The sequence below is a fragment of the Danio aesculapii genome, chromosome 17 (genome assembly GCF_903798145.1).
Source record: "Danio aesculapii chromosome 17, fDanAes4.1, whole genome shotgun sequence".
Lineage (NCBI taxonomy): Eukaryota > Metazoa > Chordata > Actinopteri > Cypriniformes > Danionidae > Danio > Danio aesculapii.
In genome coordinates, this window is record NC_079451.1 from 41988512 (window position 1) to 42015598 (window position 27087).

The 27087-nt window shown below is 35.2% G+C and overlaps 3 protein-coding genes across 3 annotated transcripts in view; all 3 read left to right on the forward strand.

Moving 5' to 3' along the window:
• Positions 1-27087, forward strand: part of kiaa0586 (KIAA0586 ortholog) — a 280836-nt gene that overhangs the window by 208331 nt on the left and 45418 nt on the right. The gene's annotated exons all lie outside the window — the stretch shown is intronic.
• Positions 1317-4553, forward strand: LOC130244810 (uncharacterized). Its single transcript, XM_056477349.1, has 2 exons — positions 1317-1531; positions 2017-4553. Exon 2 carries the CDS (start codon positions 2896-2898, stop codon positions 4228-4230), a length of 1335 nt encoding a protein of 444 aa, XP_056333324.1. The 5' UTR covers positions 1317-1531; positions 2017-2895; the 3' UTR covers positions 4231-4553.
• Positions 7382-10191, forward strand: LOC130244809 (uncharacterized). The gene is made up of 2 exons (XM_056477348.1): positions 7382-9368; positions 9851-10191. The coding sequence occupies exon 1, from the start codon at positions 7431-7433 to the stop codon at positions 8859-8861; it is 1431 nt and encodes a 476-aa protein (XP_056333323.1). The 5' UTR covers positions 7382-7430; the 3' UTR covers positions 8862-9368; positions 9851-10191.

Genomic DNA, 27087 nt, shown 5'->3' on the forward strand with positions numbered 1-27087 from the left:
GTTCTTTCTTTCTTTCTTTCTTTCTTTCTTTCTTTCTTTCTTTCTTTCTTTCTTTCTTTCTTTCTTTCTTTCTTTCTTTCTTTCTTTCTTTCTTTCTTCTTTCCCTCTTTCTTTCTTTCTTTCTTTATTTCTTTCTTTATTTCTTTCTTTCTTTCTTTCTTTCTTTTTTCTTTCTTTCATTTGTTTGTTTTTTTCATTCATTTCTTTGTTCTTTTTCATTTGTTATTTTAGTGCTTTAGTTTAATATATTTTTTCTTTCTTTCTTTGTTCACTCTATCATTCTATTCTTTCATATCTGTCATTCTATGTACTGTAGCTCTATCAATCTATTTATTTTTCACTTTCCATCTCTTTCTAGTTTGTCCATCTTCTATCTGTCTACATTGTTTATTGTTTAATTGAATAGTCCTTTCATTCTTTGGTTGTCTTTCTGTTTATATATGTATTATTCTTTTAACATATAAAGCTCTCTGTAATTCTATCTATCATTAAAAACCATATTCAAAAAAATCTCCTTCACAAATAAAAAAAACAGTAAAAAACAGTCTTGTCTCTTTAAAGCAGACATGCGGCGCCATTGCAGGAACCCAAGCCTGTTGTTTTCCTCAATTAAACTCATGTTTAGTTCTGATCCTGATTCTAATTTCAATAAACAGCCCATATACCACCACAGAAGCCTCTCTGTTAGCTCTTTTCTATCACGTTCTCATCGGCGCTCACACAAGCAGCCGTTTGTGAGTCTATAAAGGAGGCGAGCACACTCAAAGTCATCGCCGAATTTCACACTGCAATTCTATACTGTAAGTACATGACATTAAAGCCTTTTAGTCGCAGCTTTAGCCCAGACGAAGGGCCTTGAACAAATAAAGCTTCTATGACTGTGAACTGCACCTCTGCCTGATCTACAGATGGGCCGATTGTGTTGTTTAATAAAGGCGTAGTGTGGTACTGTACAGCCAGACCTCTTCAGACATGACCTGGGCAGCGTCCCCTGGTTCTACAGCTGCTCTTTTCGATGACTATCTAGCTATTTTGAATATCAGAGAATGGCGTCTCTGTTCAAGCGTCCCAGTTCAGCTTGTAGTGGTCACATTGAGGGCCAAAGTGATTTAAAGATACTTATATAATGGTTGTGGGTGAAACTCCTTGGCAGATGGTGTTTCGTAATTGAAGTATATGTTAGAATATGATTTCTGTTTGCCATTTTGAATCAGTAAATATTTTGCTCTTAGCTAATATTTTGATGGATTATGTATTGTTAAAAAATAAATAGCGTGCACAAAATATCGGCGGTTAAATCGATATCCAGATGTAACAGGGTATGTTGTTACTTCAGATTATAAATCATTATTTCTTTATATTATGTTATATTTAAATGAATAATTGTCTTGGTCTTTTATTTTAAAAGATTTTCATGCGCTTTCACGGGGTTAAGAGTCACAGTGTGCACGTCGGCTGACGTAGCAAGAGGGATATAAGTATTGGCGCGCTCAGAGCTCGGTCTCTTTCCCGATGTCTGTTGAGAGGAGAGGTACAGTTTCTATGAGCTCTGCTCATTTGACTTTAAAATGCTGTTTAGCTGTGTATATTATGTTTAGATGACCTGCTTTTGAGAAAACAGGCCACGTAATGTTATATTTGACCACTTGTTCAAGTTGTTAATAAGTTTATAGGTTTATTTGAGTGCTGTTAATGGGTGAAAGTTATAGTGTGAAATGGCGACTCGCGCACGTGCGTCGCGAGTGAGAGATGTATTAGCGCCGTCGCGGCTAAAGTTATGATTAAATATCTTATAATTACATAGATCTACTTTGATAAATAGATAGATATGCAGTAATAAATAATATATAGATGTGTATATAAAAGGGTTGAATATGTATAAGTATGTATATAAGTTTGAATATATATTTTGTAAGCACATTAAAGATGTATTGAGCCTTATTAATAGAATAGACATTACAGCAGTGTGTTTAGTAGTTGAATATCTGTATTTCAAAGATACCTTGTGGTTAACAGGCAAAAGAGCGACTCAACTGATATTGAGAGAGTGACTGCCTGGTTGTGTGTGTTGTACAGGTATGTAAATTGATATTTAGGAAACACTATTGCTGTAATTGTGAATATTAATATATTTTTATATAAGAATTATATATATTCATATTGTTATTATTATTATTGTTATTTTATATTAGTATTATACATTCTGTGTATGTACATGTGAAAGTGTATATGGAGAGTTCGTTCTCTTTCCCGATGTCTGTTGAGAGGAGAGGCAAAAGAGCGACTCAACTGATATTGAGAGAGTGACTGCCTGGTTGTGTGTGTTGTACAGGCACAATAAAATCACCTCAGCACGACCAGATTTGTGTGGAGATTTCTTTCCAAAAAAAAATAAATAACACAACGCAGAGAAACGACCGCTACAAAACTGGTGCCGTGACCCATCGAATGGTTGATTGCTGTTGACCACCGGGATTGCTGAACTGGAGTTTGCTGGTGCTGTGGTGTACTGGAGGCGAGAGGGGTCTTCCGTCTTCTGGTGCTAGCTCTGCAGTGGTGTGTGGACGTCCAGCAGGTCAAGTCCTGTGCAGGAAGAGGTGCTACGGGATAGTATATCCTTTATTGAAGGTGCAGTGTGTGGTACTGGTGAGTTCTGGTTAGCTGGATCACACAAGCTGGATCGTCGAGGAGTATCATCAATAAAGTTTATTGACTGTATTTTTCATCATCAGCTGATTTCTTGACTTAAGAACTGAGATACAACCGTGAATTACATTTTTTTTCAAGGACATTTAAAAGTTTTTGAAGTATTTTTCTCAGATCATATATATTTTTGTTTTATTTCTATTTGTGTGTGTACATTTTTGATTTTGACATTGTAGTCATCTGAGAGAAATGGCTACTAGACAAAGTGGTTTGGGGTGGGACAACACATTTTCAGTAGGTAGAGGGCGGGGCAGTTTGGTAAATACGCCAAGTAGGACAGAGCTGTTTGGGGACCCTCAGTACTGTAGTACGGGACGGGGCAGAGCAGTTGGCAACTCTGCCTATGAAAACAGTGAAATGTGTGGGAGTCCATCACCAAGACCCGGTAATCTTGAGCATAATTCTCAGGACACTGAAATGTCCGGTCAAATGAGTAAACTCATAAAGCAAATTGGTAGTGAGATTGGACAGTCAATCAGAGACAGTATAATGAGTAGTGAGTTTCCAAATTCTTTTACTAAAAAGTCCCAAGAGAAATGCAGCGGCCATGTGTCATGTGATAAAACAAATACCACCGTCCTTGACGCGTCGAAAATGAATTTGATCCTGAAAGCTGAGGTGACAGCACCTCCACACTTTAGGGGAGACGGTTCGGATAAATTTTCGATTGTGGAATGGGAGGACATGATGAGAGTGTATTTGAGCAAACTGGATGTGACTGATTCTGAAAAGATTGATGAGATAATTAACAGAGTAATGGGGCGGGCCAAAGATGTGATGAAAGTATGGCTGCGCAATGGTACAACATCCCCTTCTGTTGACTCTGTCTTTTCTGTTTTGAAGCAGCATTTTGGGGACCAGTGCAGTTCAGGTATTCCTTTGGCTGACTTCTACTCTGTGAAACCGAATCCTAGAGAGGGTGCGTGGGACTACTGGATAAGGCTGAATAAGGCAGCAGATGTAGCTGAGCAAAGTTTAAGGTGGGAAGGCAGAACTCTGGACAACAGAAGCAAAGAGTTAGCAGTTATGTTTATTCGCAACTGTCCTGACAGAGAATTAGCTTTTGTTTTCAAGAGTAAACCTGTACAGTCATGGACTGCATCAGAGGTGCAAGAACAGCTTGATGAGTTGTTGAGAGAGCGGAAGTCAACTAATCAAGCTGTCAAACAGTTTGCCACTATTGTCTCTGAGCAGGAAGTCGATGTGACTGCCTTACATTCCAAGTCTGAGCAGGGTGCTGGAGTTAGTGATGAAAATGCACTAGACAAAGTATTAACTTTGTTAGAAAAAGCGTTAGTGTGCAACACTCAGTCTATGCGGGGCCCCTGGCCTAAACAAACAGGACATAAGATTCGGGAATGCAAAGTGTGTCAAAGCAGTGAACACAGCACGACTGCTCATTGTCGGATGTATAACTTGTGTTTCAAGTGTTTTGCAGAGGGACACGTAAGTTACAATTGCAGCAGCGCTCCACCAAGAGTGGGCTCCGGTCAACGTGATAGTGTCTTGCAGCAGGGAAACTAGACAGCTCCCTTCGGGCAGAGGACGAAGTGGGGCTGTGTAGTAACTCCTCTGGTGAGATTAATATTGAATCTGTTTATTACTCCGTCTGTGACAGCGTTGAAAATACCAAAACTGTCGTTTTCCAAAACAGTATGCAAGTTGAACCAAGTAGTAGTTTGTTCTATGCAAGCGTGCTTTTGCAGGACAAAGTTGAGGTCCAGGGTATGTTGGACAGTGGCTCGATGGCGACTACATTGAGTGCGGATGTGGTTCCTCAACTCAGAGATGCCGGGGTGCTGAACCAAGACATCCGCAGTTCCTCAGATATTGTTTTGGTAGGTTGCGGTGGGAAACGAACTAGTCCTGATGGTGTAATTAACTTGAAGCTACAAGTCTATGGTGTTAGTTTCTGTGTTCCTGTCTTGATTGTGAGTGGCCAGAAGGACCAGATTATACTTGGAACTAATGTCTTGAAACCTCTTATAAGCCAGATGAAGCAGACAGATCAGTTTTGGAAGGTGGTAAAGAGACCTGATTCAGTTATGCAGAATGATGACAACCAATTTTTGTGCATGCTGTCCTGTATAGAGAGATGGAGGGGTGATTCAATTCCTGACAAGGTGGGTACGTTGAAATTGAGGTCATGTGTGACGTTGAAGCCGATGAGTGAACACCTTGTTTGGGGTCGATTGCCTCCAGGGTCTGTACAGTCCGTAGGGAGCACAGTGGTCATTGAACCAAGCACTTCTCGCTGTGTGCATCGAAATATCTTAGTTGGGAGGGTTGTATCACCTTTGTGGGGTGATGGCTGGCTTCCAGTAAAGATGATCAATCCAACCAATTCTGAGATTGTGCTGAGGAAGAATGCTAAGGTGGCAGATGTGTTTCCTTGCATTGCTTTGGAGGACCTTGTGCAAAACACGGATCTGATTAAGCAAAATGCTTGTACAGTATGTTCTGACAGGTCGAGGGACAGTTTAACGACTAGAGAGTCCACTTCCACAGCAAGTTTGGTAAGTGACAGCAGATTAAATGACTTGGGGCTAAACGATCTGGGTATCAAGGATTGTGAAGTATCTCCTTTTTGGAAGACCAAGCTTGTTGATCTAGTTGAAAAATATGAGTGTGTGTTTTCTAGACACAGTTTGGATTGTGGTGAAGCAAAAGACTTTTGTCATCGTATCAGAATTACAGATGACAGGCCTTTTCGTCTTCCGTATCGCCGACTATCTCCTGCGCATTATTTAAAGTTGAAAGAGACTCTAGATGATATGGAGGAGAAGGAAATTATTAGAAAGTCAAACAGTGAGTTTGCATCACCATTGGTCTTAGTGTGGAAGAAAAACGGAGATTTAAGGATTTGCACTGATTTTAGATGGCTGAATGCACGCACAGTAAAAGATGCTCATCCCCTTCCTCACCAAGCTGATGTGTTGGCTGCTTTGGGGGGGAATGCGTACTTTAGCACGATGGATCTGACTTCTGGTTACTACAACATCCCATTACATGAAGATGATAAGAAATTCACAGCGTTCTGTTCACCCTTGGGTCTTCATGAATATAATCGGTTACCTCAAGGATTGTGCAACAGTCCAGCGACATTTATGAGAATGATGTTGACGGTGTTTGGTGACCAGAATTTCTTGAGTCTTTTGTGCTATTTGGATGATTTGTTAGTTTTTGGTAAGTCAGAAGAAGAGAGTTTGGAGAGGCTTGAAATGGTGTTTCGACGTCTAAAAGACCACAATTTGAAACTGTCTCCGTCAAAATGCAGATTTTTGAGGAAGTCCGTGAAATTTTTGGGTCATATCGTTTCTGAAGAGGGGGTCGCCAGTGATCCAGCAAAAATTGAAGCAATCTTAAGTGTCTCTGAGAAAGATTTGATGGAAGACGATGGTATTACACCATCAGCTCGTAAAATCAGGTCCTTTTTGGGGATGGTGGTGTACTACCAACATTTTATAGAGAATTGCTCTACAATGGCTAGACCCTTATTTCAGCTTTTGACGGGTAAGAAGAGACCTAGGGTGGGAAGAGGGATGAAGCGGTTGAAGGGAAGTCGAAAGCTTTCTCAGTCAGATTGGACTGATGACTGTCGTACAGCCCTGAAAAATTTGAAGGCTGCCTTGGTCAGTCAGGTTTTGCTCGCTCACCCAGATTTTTCAAAACCGTTTCTGTTGTCTGTAGATGCCTCTACCAGTGGGCTCGGGGCAGTTTTGTCTCAGGTTCAGGAGGGGAGTGCGGTAGCAAGGCCTATTGCGTTTGCATCGAAATCTTTGAATCATGCACAGTCAAAGTATCCAGCACACAGACTTGAGTTTTTAGCGATGAAATGGGCAATTTGTGACAAGTTTGCTCATTGGCTCCGTGGACACAGGTTTACTGTATGGACTGATAATAACCCGCTCAAGTACATTCTCACAAAACCCAAGCTGGATGCATGTGAACAACGGTGGGTAGCGAAGCTGTCGCCATACGATTTTGACATCCAGTATATTCCTGGACCGAAAAATATAGTGGCAGACGCATTAAGCAGACAGCCGTTTGTGACTTCAGGAATTCTTCATCGATTGACTAGAACTCCTTATGATGTCTTGTTGCATGAGGCCAAATCTGTTGCTGTTGAGCGAGTGCGAGATACATTTCATCTTTCGTGTGAACGTCCAGATGCAGATGTAGATGATGGTTCCTCAGAGCATGCAGAGGGCGAGTGTGAGAATGTGTTTGTTGGGTCCACTTACTGTTCCGGGGCAGTCTCGAGATCAGAATTGTCAGCTGTTCTTAAATCTCACCAGGACTGGGAGAATGGTGCAGCCATTAGGAGTGTGGCTTATGTGCAGCATTTAGAGAGTTTGTCGGACGTAGAGCAGAGTCGACTTGGTAGTATCAATCATGATGAATTGTTGGAAAAACAGAACCAGGATCCTGTGATTGACAGAGTGAAGTTCTTTGTTGAGAGAGGTAGACGGCCCTCTCGCAGAGAAAAAGTGTACGAGTCCAAAAGAACGTTGAAAATTTTGAGACAGTGGGATAAGCTTGTGTTAAGGTTGGGTGTTCTTTATAGAGTCTCGAAGAATCCGGTGTCTAAGAAAAATACTTACCAGTTTGTTGTGCCTACAGCTCTTCGAAGTACTGTTCTAAAGGGTGTGCATGATAACGCTGGTCATCAGGGTCAGCATCGCACCCTTTGGTTGGCCAGACAACGGTTCTTCTGGGAGTCTATGGAGGGAGACATAAAGAAGTATGTCAATGAGTGTGAGAGGTGCATTTTGAGTAAACGGCCTGAACCTGAGGCAAGAGCTCCACTTGTGTCAATCCAGACGACTGCGCCGTTAGAATTGGTGTGCCTTGATTTTTGGTCTGCGGAGGATTCCAATAACAGGTCGGTCGATGTATTAGTGATCACTGATCATTTTACCAAACTTGCCTGTGCCTATGTGTGTCCAAATCAAACTGCAGAAGCGGTTGCACGTGTTTTGTGGAACAAGTTTTTCGGTATTTACGGGTTTCCGAGGCGTGTACATTCTGACAGGGGAGCTAACTTTGAGAGCGCGTTGATGGTTGAGCTACTGCGGTTGTCGGGTGTGAGAAAATCGCACACCACTCCATATCATCCCATGGGGAATGGACAGACAGAAAGATTTAACCGTACCCTGGGTGATATGATCCGTTCGCTCCCTCCGAGGTCCAAAGTTAAGTGGCCACAAATGTTGAATACACTTACCTTTGCGTACAATTGTACGAGACACGAGACTACTGGGTATCCACCGTTCTTTTTGATGTTTGGACGAACACCAAGATTACCGGTAGATGTCTTGTTTGAAAGCGTCATCTCGAGCAACGAGTCAGTTGATGTTCACAAGTATGTTCAGTCGCTTAAGAAAGACTTAAGAGAAGCAATGTCAGTTGCTCAAGAACATTCTAAACGCCAACAGACTAAACAAGCTGAGTATTATGACCGAAAGGAAAAGGGGCACTCTCTCGAGTTGGGTGACAGAGTTCTTCTAGCCAACAAAGGGGAGCGTGGGAAAAGAAAGTTAGCGGACCGATGGGAGAGGGTGGTTTATGTTGTTGTGGGCAAAAGTGAAGCCTTAAACACGTACAAAATAAGAAACCCTGGGACAAACCAAATCAAGACGGTACATCGTAATCTGCTAATGCCTGTGAACTTTCTGCCAGTACCCGCTTGGAATGAAGGCAGTCACATCGATGACAGTGTTGAAATTTCCTCTGTCGGTACCTCCTGTGATAGAGATACTCAAACTGAGAGTGAAGATCGAACTTCTCGTTGGGTGGCTGATCTTAATGCTGTCGCAGATATCCAGAGAAATGAGTCTGTTGTCCAGAGTGATGCACGGGGTGATACTATTGTGGAGTGTGATACTGACATAGGGGGAACACAAATTCATGAGGTCAGCTCTGAAAATTTACCCAGTCCAGTTCTGTCGATATGCTCAAATGTGTCTGACCATTCCACTGTTTCAGTTTTAAGTGATGAGGTTACTTTGAATGGTAATGAACAAAATCAGTACGATATAGAATCAAACGCTGAAGATGGATTCAGGTCAAGATTTGGGAGACTCATTAAGCCAGTTAACAGGTTTATTCAGTCAATGTCTACGCATACAGTACACGCAATTCATGAGATTTAGGTCAATGAATAGAATTTGAAGTAGCTGGGTTTGAAATTTTTGTTATTTTAAGAACACATCTTTTGGAGTATGTACATTTAAGGGTACAGTTGTCAATGTCATGTATGGAACTATGTATAGGGCATGGTTTTCTATGGGTAATTTGGGGATTAGCTACCCCTGGGTAACCTTAATCTCGAAAGAGATAGTTGTGAACTGAACAGATCTGTTGCGATCACAGAATAATTGACATTGTTGAGATTCTTTGGTTTTGATTCATAATCTGGCGTAAAACAGTGGGGGTGGATGTAACAGGGTATGTTGTTACTTCAGATTATAAATCATTATTTCTTTATATTATGTTATATTTAAATGAATAATTGTCTTGGTCTTTTATTTTAAAAGATTTTCATGCGCTTTCACGGGGTTAAGAGTCACAGTGTGCACGTCGGCTGACGTAGCAAGAGGGATATAAGTATTGGCGCGCTCAGAGCTCGGTCTCTTTCCCGATGTCTGTTGAGAGGAGAGGTACAGTTTCTATGAGCTCTGCTCATTTGACTTTAAAATGCTGTTTAGCTGTGTATATTATGGTTAGATGACCTGCTTTTGAGAAAACAGGCCACGTAATGTTATATTTGACCACTTGTTCAAGTTAATAAGTTTATAGGTTTATTTGAGTGCTGTTAATGGGTGAAAGTTATAGTGTGAAATGGCGACTCGCGCACGTGCGTCGCGAGTGAGAGATGTATTAGCGCCGCCGCGGCTAAAGTTATGATTAAATATCTTATAATTACATAGATCTACTTTGATAAATAGATAGATATGCAGTAATAAATAATATATAGATGTGTATATAAAAGGGTTGAATATGTATAAGTATGTATATAAGTTTGAATATATATTTTGTAAGCACATTAAAGATGTATTGAGCCTTATTAATAGAATAGACATTACAGCAGTGTGTTTAGTAGTTGAATATCTGTATTTCAAAGATACCTTGTGGTTAACAGGCAAAAGAGCGACTCAACTGATATTGAGAGAGTGACTGCCTGGTTGTGTGTGTTGTACAGGTATGTAAATTGATATTTAGGAAACACTATTGCTGTAATTGTGAATATTAATATATTTTTATATAAGAATTATATATATTCATATTGTTATTATTATTATTGTTATTTTATATTAGTATTATACATTCTGTGTATGTACATGTGAAAGTGTATATGGAGAGTTCGTTCTCTTTCCCGATGTCTGTTGAGAGGAGAGGCAAAAGAGCGACTCAACTGATATTGAGAGAGTGACTGCCTGGTTGTGTGTGTTGTACAGGCACAATAAAATCACCTCAGCACGACCAGATTTGTGTGGAGATTTCTTTCCAAAAAAAAATAAATAACACAACGCAGAGAAACGACCGCTACACAGAGAACCATTATTTTTAGGGATGAACCAATCTTGTCTGATACCGATAACTGATATCTTTTTAGATTTAGAGGCCGATAGCTAATATATTATCCAATAAAATCTATATTTTATAATTATAAAGGCAAACACATACTGTAAACAACTTAAGATATCGGCCTAATGTTGTTTTGTCATTAAAAACAGCAATTTTGGGGCCGATAACAAAATTAGGCCAATATCTTAAGCAGACTAATTATGTTTAATTTCAGATGTTGAACCTTTTTTTATTATTATTATTATTTTTTATTTGACTGGTATTTTGATTAGGGTGAATGTTCAATGACTTTACTCATGCGTTATTTTTTCTTTCTTTCTGGGAGTAGATTTTATATCAATCAATCAATCAATCAATCAATCAATCAATCAATCAATCAATCAATCAACTTTATTTATGTAGCACCTTATTACAACCAGGAGGCTGCCCGAAGTGCTTTACCGTATTAAAAACAAAATTAAACATTAAAACGCACAAGATAGTTACAAAAGTGTCAATTATACAGCATTTTATACTACCACATATCAAAAGCAAGTCAAAATAAATAGGTTTTAAGTTTTGCTTTAAACAGTGCCACATTTGTGATGATGCGAAGTTCTAAAGGGAGGATATTCCGCAGTTTTGCACCTGCCACTGCAAATGAACGATCACCCCATTGTTTATACCTGGACCTCCCTTAGATACATACACTAGATATTGCATACAGACCCTGAGCATGCGTCAATAGTGTCGCCACATTTGTACAGTGCTCCCACAACCGCAGTAGTCAAGACTAAAGCCAATCTGAAGATGCTGGACTTTAGCTCTGTGTACGGCTCTAGTAACAAGAAAACAAAGCACTAAGGTATAACCATTCATAGGTAATATTTAGTTTTTTATGTTTTTATATGTTACAAACTTTTGTGTTAAACAGCTATTGATGATAATACAGTCTCTTACTGCACTGACCATAAGGCAAAGTAGCACCAACTCACACTAAATACCAGGCTTATGCTAGTGTTGTTGAATAAAATCAGCAAACAATGTAAATTAAATATGACAACAAGACACTGCAGTGCTAGAAACTTGTATTGTTGTCTGCTAAGTCATTCCTAACGGAGATTCATTCACCAGCGAATCGCTCCCTTCATTAGAATGACAAGTGAAAGTGGGAGAGGGGGTGTGTTTAAGGACACGGATTAGATCAAATTTAGCAGGGAGGGTGTATAATACATTTCCATGCACATACTCTTTGTCGGCAATGCCCGTGCGATCATTTTCATAATTTCGTAAAAATATTAGTATACTGACCACTGGGAAAACCTCCGATAATAGATATATGTATATATGTGTATAAATCTCTGGCTCTGGATGGCCAGTCTTCCACTGCACCTTGTTACGCATTCATTTCAAAGGAGCGCTTCCCTGTTCTATAATGGCGGCTCTATCGGTGCATTCCTTCCAATAGACACCAATAGCGTAGGCGACGTCTAATGTAAATATCTATGGGGATCTCTAGCAACAACTGGCCTGCTGATCATAGGGCCCTGTTGGGTTTATGAACCTTCATGAAATCTCACATAAATATAAAGGTGCAAGACCATTAACTGCATTAAAAATGAAAGAATATGAAAGAACGTTGACCTTAGTAGTTGATATAATAAAGTTTAGAGATCAGTTTAAACTTTTCTGAAGTTTATAATGATAAAAATATATATTTATTGATTAATATATCATTAAATCTACTTCTGCATTTAAATCTAGTTATCTAGTTATTCTGCATCTGAATCTAGTTATCTAGTTATTCTGCATCTAAATCTGTCATCAGTATTCTTGAACAGTATTCTTTGAACAGTATTGTTCAAAAATTCCGTATTGGTTCAACCCTAAAAATAATGTTTCTTTGGATTTATTAGTTATTTGTTTGAGTACAATGTTAATATTTCTTTTCATTTCTTCCAAATTTTAATTAAATAGTGTCTTCACGCATTCATTCATTCATTTCAGAAAATGCAATTGGTAATAACAAATGTTTTCCAGTTGCTGTGTTTGAAAATCAGGGTTACCCCACCAAATATTGATTTCTTAACTCTCCTGAATCTAATACATTGGAGTTCTGTTTTTAAAAATGAGTATAAACATTGAACACAACATCTTAATGTGTTTAGTTTAAGCAAAACAATGCTTTAAATGACAACATTTGGAAGAAATGAACTTGGTTTACATAATTAAACAAATATTTTTCCCTACTATTTCAGTTTAGACCACCTTTGCCATCAAATTCTTAAAGTTAATTTAAAAAAACTGCTAACATTAAATGTTCAGTTTTAAATAAAGTCTTTAAGCTTTCATATCACACTTCATTGTTAACTTTGCAACATTTGCTTGTTGCAATTTTAATTTTAATTAAATTTTGTTTATTAAGATTGATTTTTTTGTTTTGTTTGATTGTGTATCACACAAAAAAGCGTAAATTAAGGTTTAGTTTTTTTTATAGGTGGGCATAGATAATTTTTTTTTAATCTAGATTATTATCGAAGTTAATCTAGCTTTATCTCGGTTAAAATGGCTCATTTGAATTCTGCCGAAGGCATTCAGAATATGTGTGCTACCCAAATAATAGGTCTTTGAGAACGGGTTTCTCAAGCCAGGTGGCGCATTAGACCAGGAGCTCATCTCCTGTTTCCAAAATGCATCACAAACTGCTTGAAAAACTGTTCTACTATGATAATTGGTGATGAAAATAAATGATGTTCAATAAGATGTACTTGTGTTTACTAACTGTTTATTCAGTTAAACATGAATTTTGAACTGTAGGCCTACATAAACTCCAAACAGCGATTTCATACTCGCTTTTGATGTACGTACATACAGAAAATGCTGCTTCGCAAAGGCAAGTTCACAGAGCCCTGACGGTGTGTCAAACATTGAGTATTATTACGATTTTAATATGATTAAAACAATAGTCTGTTTAAGAGTCATGTAAACAGTGATTTTTGATTACCTTAATCTGACTAAAGTTAATACTGAAGTATTACCGTCATGTAGGACTTTTCGCCATATTTTCCGACAAGATCCACACAAGCGGCTGTCAGTAAAGGACCACACACACACACACACACACACACACATTACGAAATGTTATTAAATTTCATAACACTATCACCAGTCCTTTACTCATTATTTGCGTCTAATACCCCAGTTTGTCACGGCGCATAAATGAAATGTTCATGAGTTAAAGTGAAACTGCCAAACTGCAGTTAGTCAGGCATCCTGCTGATTTGATTCAGAAGGGCACTTTTTTGTCAAACGGCTCCGCGGCCAGGTATACATCCACGCTAAAATATCAAGGTGAAAGTAATCTTAGCTTGCGTAGAATAGACCCAGCTCCCAACCCAACTTTGAGAATAGATTAACGGCGATATTTTTTTAATCGCGCGACAAGAGTCTCGCGTTAATGCCGATTACGGCCCACCACTAGTTTTTTATTTATTTATTTATTTTTTAAGAAACTGGTGTGATTCCTCCTTTTTGATCTATTTATTTTTCTTATTTTATACCGATCTGTACTTTTCAACACTGGATATATGTATATCAGCTGATATTGTACATTTTATATCAATGTAATTAGCACATCTTAAAATGAAAAGTCACACTTTCAAACTGTATTTAATTGTAATTAATATACAGATCTAAAAAGATAATAGGTAAGACTTTAGTTTAGGTAACCGTTCACACCATGTACTACTGGCTTATTACCTGCCTGTTATTAAAACATTAACTCTTTATTAGTACTTATAAAATATAATCTTAATTTACATCCCTAAATCCATTTACTACTATTCTAACTAGTAATAAGGAGCTAATTCGTAATCTACAGTATTGATCTAAAAGTCTTAGTTAATGGTTTGTTAACAGCGTGAATTGTACATTAAAATCAAGTGTGCAAAAAATAATAATGCATTAATTTTACTTAACTAACAATTAACCGATATATATTTTGACCAGCTTTGTAATGGGATTCATGTTGGATAGAAATGGAAAGTTGCACAAGTCATAAAGAGCTCTCTATCAGGAGGTGAAAGTGGACATCCGTTGAACACTGGGCCCTTGTGTGTGAAATATTGGCCCCTCTGTGGAACACAGGAAGGGGGTGAGGGCACACACACACACACATATAAACACACATAACACACACACATACAGCCTCTTGAGGGCTGCTCAGATAAACTGTTTCCAAGCTGCTTGGCTGTTCTGCTTTTACTGGGATCAAAACATCATTGAAAGATCTGGTGTTTTCCAGGGGAGCCTTGTTTGCCCCTGCTCTGTGTGAGCTCTCTTTCTTCATCCGTCATGTCCTGTCTTTACTATCAACACAACATACTGTACCTGGGGTACAGCAACATATATGTGTGGTGGACCTGAAGAGAGTGCTGTGGATTTCACTGCTATGCAAATAAAGTGACTTGTGTCTTGCATAAATGTGGTGTAGAATTTTGATGGCGATTTGGGCTTGTTGTTATGCAAAGCATGCAGCAATAATCACGCTTCGATGAAGTCAGCATGTCGGATCGGGCTGCTGTTTCTTTGCTCATTTTAATAGGCTTATTCTCATCAGTGTGAGAATGTGGACTTTTTTACACTAAGAGTATTTATATTATATTTATATTATATTTATTTATACATGCTGTATTTATGTTCAATACATTTTCACACAACGTTATGTTTTGTAATCTTTTTGTAATTTTAATTTAGTAGAGTCTATATTAATGCTTTTTGTATAATCATTACATTTTCACACACAAGCATTGATTTTTTTTTTGTAATTTTAGTGCAATATATATATATATATATATATATATATATATATATATATATATATATATATATATATATATATATATATATATATATATATATATATATATATATATATATATATATATATATATATATATATATATATAGTTTTAGGATCAACAAATAATAACTTGACTTCTAGTTGATCATTTGTTATCAGAAGTGGCTTATATGAAAGGCTTTTATTTTTTATATTATATTTTTATATTTTTTATGATTTAATTAGGACAGTAAGGTCTGACTTTGCTTAGACAATAGTCTTGTAACTTAACATAAATAATGTACAGTATAGAATATAAAGTCATGGTGCAGTGGAAAAAGAATGAATATTGTGTATGACTCCCATGAGCTTGGAGGACTGCATCCATACATATCTGCAATGACTCAAACAACTTATTAATAAAGTCATCTGGAATGGCAGAGAAAGCAATCTTGCAGGACTCCCAGAGTTTATCAAGATTCTTTGGATTCATCTTCAATGCCTCCTACATCTTACCCTAGACATGCTCAATAATGTTTATGTCTGGTGACTGGGCTGGCCATGGAAGACTTTTCTGAACCATTTTCATGTAGATTCTGCCACATATTTTAGGTCATTATCCTGATGAAAGACCCAATAACGACCCATCTTCAGCTTTTTGGCAGAGGTCATCAGGTTTTGATTTAAAATGCTCTGATAATTCAAAGAGTTCATAATGCCATGCACCCTAACAAGGTTCCTAGGACCAAAAAAAAAATGCTTTTGTTGTCTTGTTTGTAGTAAAAAAAATTAAAAGTCTTTAATGAAGAAGCATTTTCTAGACAAAAAAACATTGTCTTTTTTTCTTATAACAAGCAAAATAATCTGCCAAAGGGGTAAGCAAAATAATCTTATTTCAAAGTGAAAACACTTTTCCTTAGCCCACTTGTTGTTGGTTGTTTTAAGGAAAAACACTTTATTTTGACAAATTTTTTCTCAAAGCAAGACAATATTTCTTGCTTGTCTAGAACAGTGGTACCCAAAGTGGGGGTCAGGACCTTTGTCATTTGGTGATTTTCAAAAATCTTATTCATTTTATTAAATTATTAGTATTACCATATTTTAATATTTCATCCATAACATACAGAAGAAAAAAATAGTAGTTACAAATTACATTAAAAAAAAACATCATGCAAATAAAAAGCCATCAACCTTTCAATTTTTTTGGAACCCCTGGGGTGATTGTTATATTAAAGAGACAGTCATAATAAAATATCTAAAAACATATTGTCTGCATCCGAAATCGCCTACTACTCCGTAGATTATGCATTTGAATTTGAATTTACTACTCGACCAATAGAAAAGCACGCTCTATACAGTATGAATGTGAGTAGTATGAATAAACATAGTACGGATGCCGTTTTGTCATCATCACGTGACATACCAGCTTCACTCCCATTTATGAATTCTCTTGCGGTGCATCATTGGGTAGCGTAGTGTCCATTGGATGCACACTTCACAATCTTGCCACAAGTAGTAGATCATCTGGGCACTTTTTGCATGTTTTAGCTGCGCATCGTTGGATTTGCTCTTCAATATTTGGACTCTCAGTAGTGATTATTAAACCACACTGAACTGAGCTAAACTGAACTGAACTTAAACACTACAAACTTAACTACACTGTTCCTATTTACTGTGACCTTTTATGTGAAGCTGCTTTGACACAATCTACATTGTATAAGCGCTATACAAATAAAGGTGAATTGAATTGAAAAAATGCAAAGAAGTACAAAGAAGTTTCGCATGCTGTTTTTAGCGTACTATGTGATTTTGGACATAGCCATTGTGTTCAAAGTGGAAAAAAGTTCTGGTTTTTGACCCTGACATTTAAAAGAATATATTTTAGAGCAGTAATCACAATACCTTGAAACCATGATATTTTTATCCAAGGTTATCTTACCGTTAGAAGTTTATTCTGGCCCATGCCTAAACTTAACATTGAGGATAGTCTCCGTGTGGTGTTCTCCAAATTAACGGTGCAAAGACTTGGGCCTATTGGTATGTGTGCGCCAGTGTGAGTCACTGGCATTGTTGTTTTGGGGGTTGCGTCCTGAAAAGTTTGGGAACCCCTGGTCTAGAAAATGCAATTTGATTTAATAAATTTGTTATATTTTTTACTAGATACAAAAACTCTTAAGAAAATAATTTTTTGTAGTGCAGAAACTTTATTGGTAAACAGTCATATTAATGGTATGTGTTTGTACATAGTCTCTCTGTTTAAGAAATAAAAATCTTCAGGCATGTGATTCTTCTGTATAAATACGGATTTCCATATTTACAGAGCTCATTTGCATAAATCAAGCTAAATTTTTTTTGGATTAGAGGGGGTCTCAGTGAGGTTCATAGTCATCAAAGCAGAAGACATTATGGAGTAACATGCAGTAACATGTATGGACCATTAATTCTGATAGACATGACAGAAAGTAAAAAAAAATGGTTGTGCAAAACTAAATGAAGGCTTTTTCTTGTGCAATACAGTACATCTTTGTCTTCAGTTTGAATCAGTCTGATATCTCAATGATGTCCTCTGAAGCTGGCAAACTCTGCATTATTAATGTTTTTGTTTCAGTTTGAGCTCACAGTGTGGCGTGATCTCAGGTTTCCTCTTCAAACAGCAGTCTAACACAAACAAACAGTACACACACTGAGACACGTCTCCGCTTTTCACTTCTCATCGCTCAGCTCCTCACAGAAGAGACAGCGTTATTTACCTCATGTCTGCTCTCAGGCTGGTGGCCAAAGAACGACAATTTGAGTGTGTTTGTTTTAGCAACTCACCCGTTGGCTGATAGTCGACAACTTACACTACTGGTCGAACATAAATTAATATGATTTTAAAAAAAGTTTTTAAGAAGACTATTCTGCACACCAAGGCGGCATTTATTTGATCCTAAAGGCATTTTATAAAATTAATATTTTACAATTTAATTAATGTGTTTTCTTTTCAAATGTAGTTATTTTATTTGGTGATTTAAAGCAACATTTTAAGCATTCAGCTTCAGTCTTCAGTGTCATTTTAGTGTCAAGAACAGGAGAGGGCAAAATCTTCAGCAGGATAGCGCTCCTTCTCATACTTTGCGTTCCTGAAAGCAAAGAAAGTCAAGGTGCTCCAGGATTGGCCATCCCAGTCATCAGACATGAACATTGTTGAGCATGTCTGGGGTAAGATGGAGGAGGAGTCATTGAGGATGAATCCAAAGAATCTAGATGAACTCTGGGAGTCCTGCAAGAACTCTTTTTTTTTGCCGTTCCAGATGACTTTATTAATAAGTTATTAGAGTTATTGCAGAGATGTATGGATGCAGTCCTTCAAGCTCATGGGAGGCATATACAACATTCATTCTTTTTCCACTGCACCATGACTTTATATTCTATACTGGACATTATTTCTGTTAAGTGACAAGAGTTTTGTCTAAGCAAAGTCAGACCTTACTGTCCTAATTAAATCATTAAAAATCAAGGCATGATCAGATTTTATTTTGCTAAAATAAGTGTAATCTAGAGGCCTTTGCCTTTCATATAAGCCACTTCTAATACCAAATCATCAACTAGAAGTCAAGTTATTATTTGTTGTTCCTAAAACTTGGATAGGCGACAAGACTTTTGTCAGGTAGTTTAAATCTTCATATTTTGTTGATTCATTTATTAAAAGTAGGTTTAAGTTCAACAGCATTTATTTATTGATGTAGTTTAATTACTTGAAGCCTTTAATTACTAAATAAAGTAAAACATTTTTGTGGTACTTTTGAACGGTATTTTATCAGTTTCTACAAAAACGTTAAGCACCCAACAGTTTTTTTTCACTGATAATAATAGTAAATATTTCTTGAGCATCAGATCATATTGGAATTTCTTTTAAGGATCATGTGAAATGTAAGGCTGGAATCATTATGCTGAAAATTCAGCTTTAAATCACAATAATAAGTTGCATTTTAAACTAAACTACGAACAGGGTCATTTATTAGAGAAATGTTTTACTGTTTGGCCTCAAAACAAAACCAAAAAAAAAGCCATCACAAAAAAATGCTAATTTAATCAACGCATTTATTTGAATTATATATAGCCGTTTGGCGTAGTCGTAAAGTTCTGTTAACAACTTTCCCGCTTTAAATCTGTCCAAAAAGCCAAGCCACAAACAATCGCCGCTAGGCTTTGGCCCGGTTTTTCTATTAAAGCAGGAAGTAAAGGAACAACAATCAAACCCAATGAAAGAATAACAAGCCATGCAGAAAGCTGGATTCTCTCTTTGTCCTCACGCAGGCATCTGTGGGCAGCTCGGACACAAACTCATGGTCCAAGAGCTCTGGAAAAACAAGCTACATAAACAAGCGTGAGGCGCAGAGGTGAAGACAGCAGGGCTCCGTTTGGCAGTCACTCACAATCACAGCACATGGAGATCAATCAATACAGTATAGACACTTTTAACCGCAGTCTTCATGTGCAAATAAGAGTGTTCTTGTAGGGGAAATAAGTATTGAACACGACACCATTCTTCTCACAAAACATTTCTCTAAATGTGCTGTTGACTTGAAATATTCACCACATATTGGGAACAACTAAAGAAATCCATATATGCTAAGAAAACTGAACGAATTAGTTTACGAATGAAGTTATGCGTAATAAAATGAAATGATGCAGGGAAAAAGTATTGAACACATGAAGAAAGGAAGGTGTAAATAGATATGGAAAGCCCAGACAGCAGCTGAAATCTCTCAGTAGTTCTTCAGCAACCCTCTGCCCTCCATCATTGGAAATGAATATCAGCTGCTTCAGTCCAACATCTACATTACCAGAAGGATGAAGTTGAAATCAGTGTGGACATTTCAGCAAGACAAGGATCAAAGACACAGCCAAGGAAATGCTTTCAGAAAAAGAAAATCAAGATGTAGAATGGCCCAGCCAATCACCTGACTTGAATCCAATAGAAAACAAAAATTAAAGCTCAGATTTGATAGACGAGAAACCATCAAGATTTTTACACTCTGTTAAAGTCTGCGGAAAACTCACACCTGAGCAATGCATGTGACTTCATTCTCCATATGAGAGGCGTCTTTAAGCTGCCATCACCAAAAAATGGCTTTTATATAAAATATCAGTTTCAGTAGTTCAGTACTTTCTCCTTGTGTCATTCCATTGTTATTACACATAACAATTGTTTTTTTTTTTATTTTTTATGTTCTGTTTTTATGTATGTATTTTTTCAGATTTGGCCAAAATCTGGCTCAATTCCATGTCAACAGCTGCTTTAAAAATATTATTCCCAGGAAAAAAACATGACAAGTTCACTACTTATTTCCCCCACTGTATGTCATCTCTGTGAACCGTAACACTCCCTTGTTGATCTCGACATGTGTAAGCAGAGTTCACTAGTGGCCATTCACTTACAACAACAAGGAAAACGGCGGGAGAAACTGACTTAATCTGAATAAACAATGGAGGGACGTGAGCTTAACTAGATTTAGAGTGTTTTTGTTTGCTGCAGAGTTATCACAGGACCAGTTTGCCTGATATTTTTCACATTATTCAAGTTTGTGGTGGTTATTATGTAATCTGATTGACCGGAACAGTGAATGAAATGAGGAATGCTGGTTTTAGATTTGCTTGCTGTCATTTGAATGCAGCTGGGTTTATAAAAGGACTCGTTTAACCTGACTAAATGCTGTAATTAGTTTATGTTGACTTTGTAGTTTAATTGAGAAGTCATGCCGGACGAGTCAAAGCTGCCAGGAGGAAATGCAGGACTGAAGGATGACATTGCAAATTTGCCAAACATTTAATAACTCAAAATGTTGTATAGTACTCGCCAATGCAATATACAACTTGTTTTGTGTCACTAAGGCTGTTTATTTGATCAAAAATGTAGTAGTATTGGTATATATTTGAACAACTTTACATGACTGTTTTCTATTAGGATCTATAGAATTTATTCCTGAGAAGCAAAGTGCATCATTACTCCAGTTTTCAGTGTTACATAATGCTTCAGAAATGCAAATTGCTATTACCAATGTTGGAAACAATTTGAAATCTGGCAGCCTTTTTTTCAGCATTGTTTGTGTAGATAGTCCAAAAGAACAGCATTATTTAAGAATTCAGTATTATTCAGTTCTTTAAAAACAGAAAGTTTATCATGTATGATGACAATATAAGGTGACAGAATTGTTTTGCTTTTTGTTACAGTAGTTACAGTTTTTACTCTCTTTGTATAGTTAAAGGCGAAATTATTAGCTCCTGTAAAAATGTAAAATATTTTTCAAATATTTCCAAGTGGTGTTTAATAGAGCATTACTTTTATTTATTTATTTATTTATTTATTTATTTATTTATTTATTTATTTATTTATTTATTTATTTATTTATTTATTTATCAGAGCATTATTTATTTATTTACCAGAACATTACTTTAATTATTTATCTATTTATTTATCTATTTATTTATTTATTATTTATCAGAGCATTACTTTTATTTATTTATTTATTTATTTATTAGAACATTACTTTATTCATTTATTTATTTATCAGAACATTATTTTTTATTCACCAGAACATTACTTTATTTATTTATTTATTTATTTATTTATTTATTTATTTATTATCAGATTATTACTTTTATTTATTTATCAGAACATTACTTTATTTATTTATTTATTTATTTATCATCAGAGCACCAGAGCATTACTTTTATATCTATCTATCTATCTATCTATCTATCTATCTATCTATCTATCTATCTATCTATCTATCTATCTATCTATCTATCTATCTATCTATCTATCTATCTATCTGTCTGTCTGTCTGTCTGTCTGTCTGTCTGTCTGTCTGTCTGTCTGTCTGTCTGTCTGTCTGTCTTTCTTTCTTTCTTTCTTTCTTTCTTTCTCTATCAGAAATTACTTTATTTATTTATCATTTATCAGAGCATTAGAAAATTATTTATTTATTTATCAGAACATTATTTATTTATTTATTATCAGAGCATTGCTTTATTTATTAATTAATTTATTTATCATAACATTATTAATTTATTTATTATTCTTTAGAGCATTACTTTATTTATTTATTTTTATTTATTTGTCAGAGCATTGCTTTGTTTGTTTATTTATCAAAGCCTTTTATATGTTTATTTATTCATCAGAGCATTTATTTATTTATTTATCAGAGCATTACTTAATTTATCAGAACAATACTTTATTTTTTATTAGAGCATTACTTTATTTATTGCTTTTTTATTTATTTATTTATCAGAACATTATTTATTTATCAGAACATTTTATTTATTTATTATCAGAGCATTGCTTTATTTATTTATTTATCAGAACATTATTAATTAATTTATTATTCATTAGAGCATTACTTTGTTTATTTATCAAAGCCTTTATTTGTTTATTTATTCATCAGAGCATTTATTTATTTATTTATCAGAGCATTACTTAATTTATCAGAACAATACTTTATTTTTTATTAGAGCATTACTTTATTTATTGCTTTATTTATTTATTTATCAGAACATTATTTATTTATTTATCAGAACATTTTATTTATTTATTATCAGAGCATTGCTTTATTTATTTATTTATCAGAACATTATTAATTAATTTATTATTCATTAGAGCATTACTTTGTTTATTTATCAAAGCCTTTTATATGTTTATTTATTTATCAGAGCATTTATTTATTTATTTATCAGAGCATTACTTAATTTATCAGAACAATACTTTATTTTTTATTAGAGCATTACTTTATTTATTGCTTTTTTATTTATTTATTTATCAGAACATTATTTATTTATCAGAACATTTTATTTATTTATTATCAGAGCATTGCTTTATTTATTTATTTATCAGAACATTATTAATTAATTTATTATTCATTAGAGCATTACTTTGTTTATTTATCAAAGCCTTTATTTGTTTATTTATTCATCAGAGCATTTATTTATTTATTTATCAGAGCATTACTTAATTTATCAGAACAATACTTTATTTTTTATTAGAGCATTACTTTATTTATTGCTTTATTTATTTATTTATCAGAACATTATTTATTTATTTATCAGAACATTTTATTTATTTATTATCAGAGCATTGCTTTATTTATTTATTATCAGAACATTATTAATTAATTTATTATTCATTAGAGCATTACTTTGTTTATTTATCAAAGCCTTTTATATGTTTATTTATTTATCAGAGCATTTATTTATTTATTTATCAGAGCATTACTTAATTTATCAGAACAATACTTTATTTTTTATTAGAGCATTACTTTATTTATTGCTTTATTTATTTATTTATTTATCAGAACATTATTTATTTATTTATTTATTTATCAGAACATTTTATTTATTTATTATCAGAACATTGCTTTATTTATTTATTTATTTATTTATTTATTTATCAGAACATTATTAATTAATTTATTATTCATTAGAGCATTACTTTGTTTATTTATCAAAGCCTTTATTTGTTTATTTATTTATCAGAGCATTACTTAATTTAATATTTTTTTATCAGAGCATTTATTTATTTATTTATCAGAACAATACTTTATTTATTTTTTTAGAGTATTACTTTATTTATTTATTATTATTTTAAAATTTATTTATAATTATAATCTTTTATTTATTTATTTATTTATTTATTTATTTATTTTTGGCTACAGAACAAATCATTGTTATCCAATTACTTGCCTAGTTAACCTAATTAACTTTAAGTCTTTAAATCGCACTTTAAGCTTAATACTAGTTTCTTGCAAAATAGCGTAAAATATTATGTACTGTCATCATGGCAAAAACAAAAGAGTTCATTATTGGAAATTACTTCATAAAACTTTGCTGTTGAAAAAAAAAAACTTTTCACATTTGCTTTGGGAAATCTTTTAAAAAGAATTATAACTGATAATATAATAATAATAATTTTGCCTTAAACTATACATTTTGAATACAAAATAGATTCTTAAATAATATAAATATATAGTTTTATAGAAAAATAGAGCAATTAATTCTCTAAAAACTAACATAGTACAGTAAAATATTCAGAAGTCTGAAAAAAGTCATTTAAAGATTTCTTAAGTTTCTATAGCAAGAAAAATAATAAGAAGGTATGATTTTGGCCCAGACTTCGATCACCATAGTACAGCAGTGTGCACTGAAAAAATATTTAGGCCTAACAAATAAGATTTATTCTGATTCATTTCCATCCATTTGAATAACATACTTTTAACCCATATGTGCTGTTGGGTATGTTTTCATCCACTCTGGGGTGTTATATTGAAAATACATCATTTTGTGTGGTTTTTTTCTTCACCAAGTCAGTGACATAGTTTCTGAACTTGGCAATTAAAGAGTTAAAATCCTGTCATTTTTAAAAACATTTAGTAGTTTTGATCTTTTACAGCAATTTAATTCATTAGATGTTTTCATCCCTAACGAAAGGTAGTAAATTTGAACACTGCACAAGGGTTAACATAATTGAACTAATAAGATTTATGTGATTGATATTTGTTAGTTAAAAAATTAAACAAAGATTTCTGCAATAATATCATTAAATCCAATGTGTTTTAAATGCTTCATATTAATTTAAAACAAATTGAGTTGAATCTATTGTGTGGAGTTTGGAATCAGTTTTGCCCCTAAATATTAAGCAAACCTTATAGAATTGAACTATTTGGATCTGGCTTTTTTCAGCTAGTTATATGTATACCAAATTCCTATCTTTTAACTAATTAAATCTAATAGTGTTTGATTTTATCAGTTTTAGATTGATTCTAAGGAATCTGAAAACATTTTAAGATAAGAAAAAACTGACAAATTAAATAAAACCAAAAGATTTCAAACAGTTAATAAGAAAGTTCATCATGATTAATGTTTTTGAGTGTGTTGTGTGTAAAAGATGTGCATTGAGTCTTTAGCTCTCCTCTAAATGCTTTGTTTTGACAGCAGGCATGGAGTGTCTGTGAACGATGGTTAGTGATGGGTCTACTCTTTCTGTTAGTTCTTATCTGCCGCTGATTGACAGAAACCCGCCTGGCCAAGTTCTTGTTTATCGTCACGCTCCATCGACTTTTCCCATCTCCTGACCTGCAGATGCAGCCGGGGCATTTTCACGCCACAGTTATACGGCTCGCCACCCTGCAGAGTCACAGCAGCCGTAACACAACCGTCACAGGGTTCAGCGGACAGAGCGCTCACATCACTTCTCCACACTTTTATGGCTTCACTACCACACACTTACATGGGTTTCGCCATGGTGGATTGGAGAAATTGCACTAGAGTTAGTCACACAGCACACTGAAAAAATGATTCATTGGATTTACTACATTTGTTACAAGATAACTGGTTGCAAGCAATTTATATGGGCTGAGTTTAAACAAATTAAATGTAGTAATGTTCAAAGTAACTTAATTTGTTTGTGTAAATTCAGCTCATATAAATTGTTTGCAATCGGTTACCTTAAAAGAAATGTAGTAAATCCAGTGAATCATTTTATTTCAGTGTTTGAAATGACAATTGAGTTTGTAAAGCATTTTAAGCATAACGCATTGGAATCGCAGTGGTTGCATACTTATAAAAATCCAGATTTGGATATTGAGGCTCGTTGTGTTAAACAATAGGGGATAGTTCATGCAGAAAAATCATTTACTCTCCGTCATGTGGTTTTAAATCTGTTTGAGTTTCTTTCTTCAACACAAAAGAAGATATTTTGAAGAAGGCTGGTTGGTGGGACCCATTGACTTCCATAGTAGGAAACAAAATTACTGTAGAAGTCAATGCTACCAGTATAGTATCAATATCTTCTTTTGTGTTCTACAGAAGAACAAAACAAATAAGTTTTCAACAAGTGAAGGTTGAGTAAATGATGAAAATTTTTATTTTTGGGTGAACTATCTCTTTAATACAGTAAGTTAAACACACAAACACACACACACACACACACACACACACACACACACACACACACACACACAGTCAAATAAATGTGCCTGAAATTTGAAGGAAGATGAAGTGAAATTTGAAGGCATAAATACTGTCTAATTTTAAAGGGGGGGAAAGCAAGGTGTCGTGACAAAAAAAAAGTTGTTTTGGAATTGCTGTGATCCCTGTTGTAGTTTTTATTAATCAGAATCAGAATCAGAATCAGTTTTATTGCCAAGTATGCTTCACACACACAAGGAATTTGTTTTGGCTACAGAAGCTTCCAGTGTACATAAAGTGACATGTGACAACACAAAATAATCAGAAAAAATAAAATAATAATAATAAAAAATGATGAACATTAAACAGATGCGGTTAGTGAAGAAACCTGGATGTTGAGTTGTATGTACAGATTGTTATAAATATACAGGTTACAAGGTGCTGTGTACAAGTGCGAATGTAGAGAGTATTGCATTGTATATTGATATAAGGTGCTGTGTACAAGTGCGTATGAGAAAGTATTGCACATATTTATTGCACAGTAGGGGAATATTTAACTGTTCATAAGGTAGACAGCCTGAGGAAAGAAACTTTTCCTGTGTCTGGCTGTTTTTGTGCTCGGTGCTCTGAAGCGCCGACCAGACGGTAACAGTTCGAACAGGTAGTGTGCTGGGTGTGAGGCGTCCAGAGTGATTTTGCGAGCCCTTTTACTCACTCTGGAAGAGTACAGTTCTTGAAGTGTGGGAAGGGTTGTGCCAGTGATTCGTTCAGCAGTCCGGACTATTCGCTGTAGTCTACGGAGGTCAGTTTTGGTAGCTGAGCCGAACCAGACGGTGATTGAAGTGCAGAGGATGGATTGGATGACAGCTGAGTAGAACTGTACGAGCAGCTCCTGTGGCAGGTTGAACTTCCTCAGCTGACGAAGGAAGTACAGTCTCTGCTGGGCTTTCTTCACAATAGAGTCTATATGAGTGTCCCACTTCAGATCCTGAGAGATGGTGGTGCCCAGGAACCTGAATGACTCTACT

What these genes read in the sequence shown, in the direction of transcription:
- LOC130244810 (XM_056477349.1), top strand. Translation starts at nt 2,896, where the DNA reads ATGGCTACTAGACAAAGTGGTTTGGGGTGGGACAACACATTTTCAGTA.
- LOC130244809 (XM_056477348.1), top strand. Translation starts at nt 7,431, where the DNA reads ATGGAGGGAGACATAAAGAAGTATGTCAATGAGTGTGAGAGGTGCATT.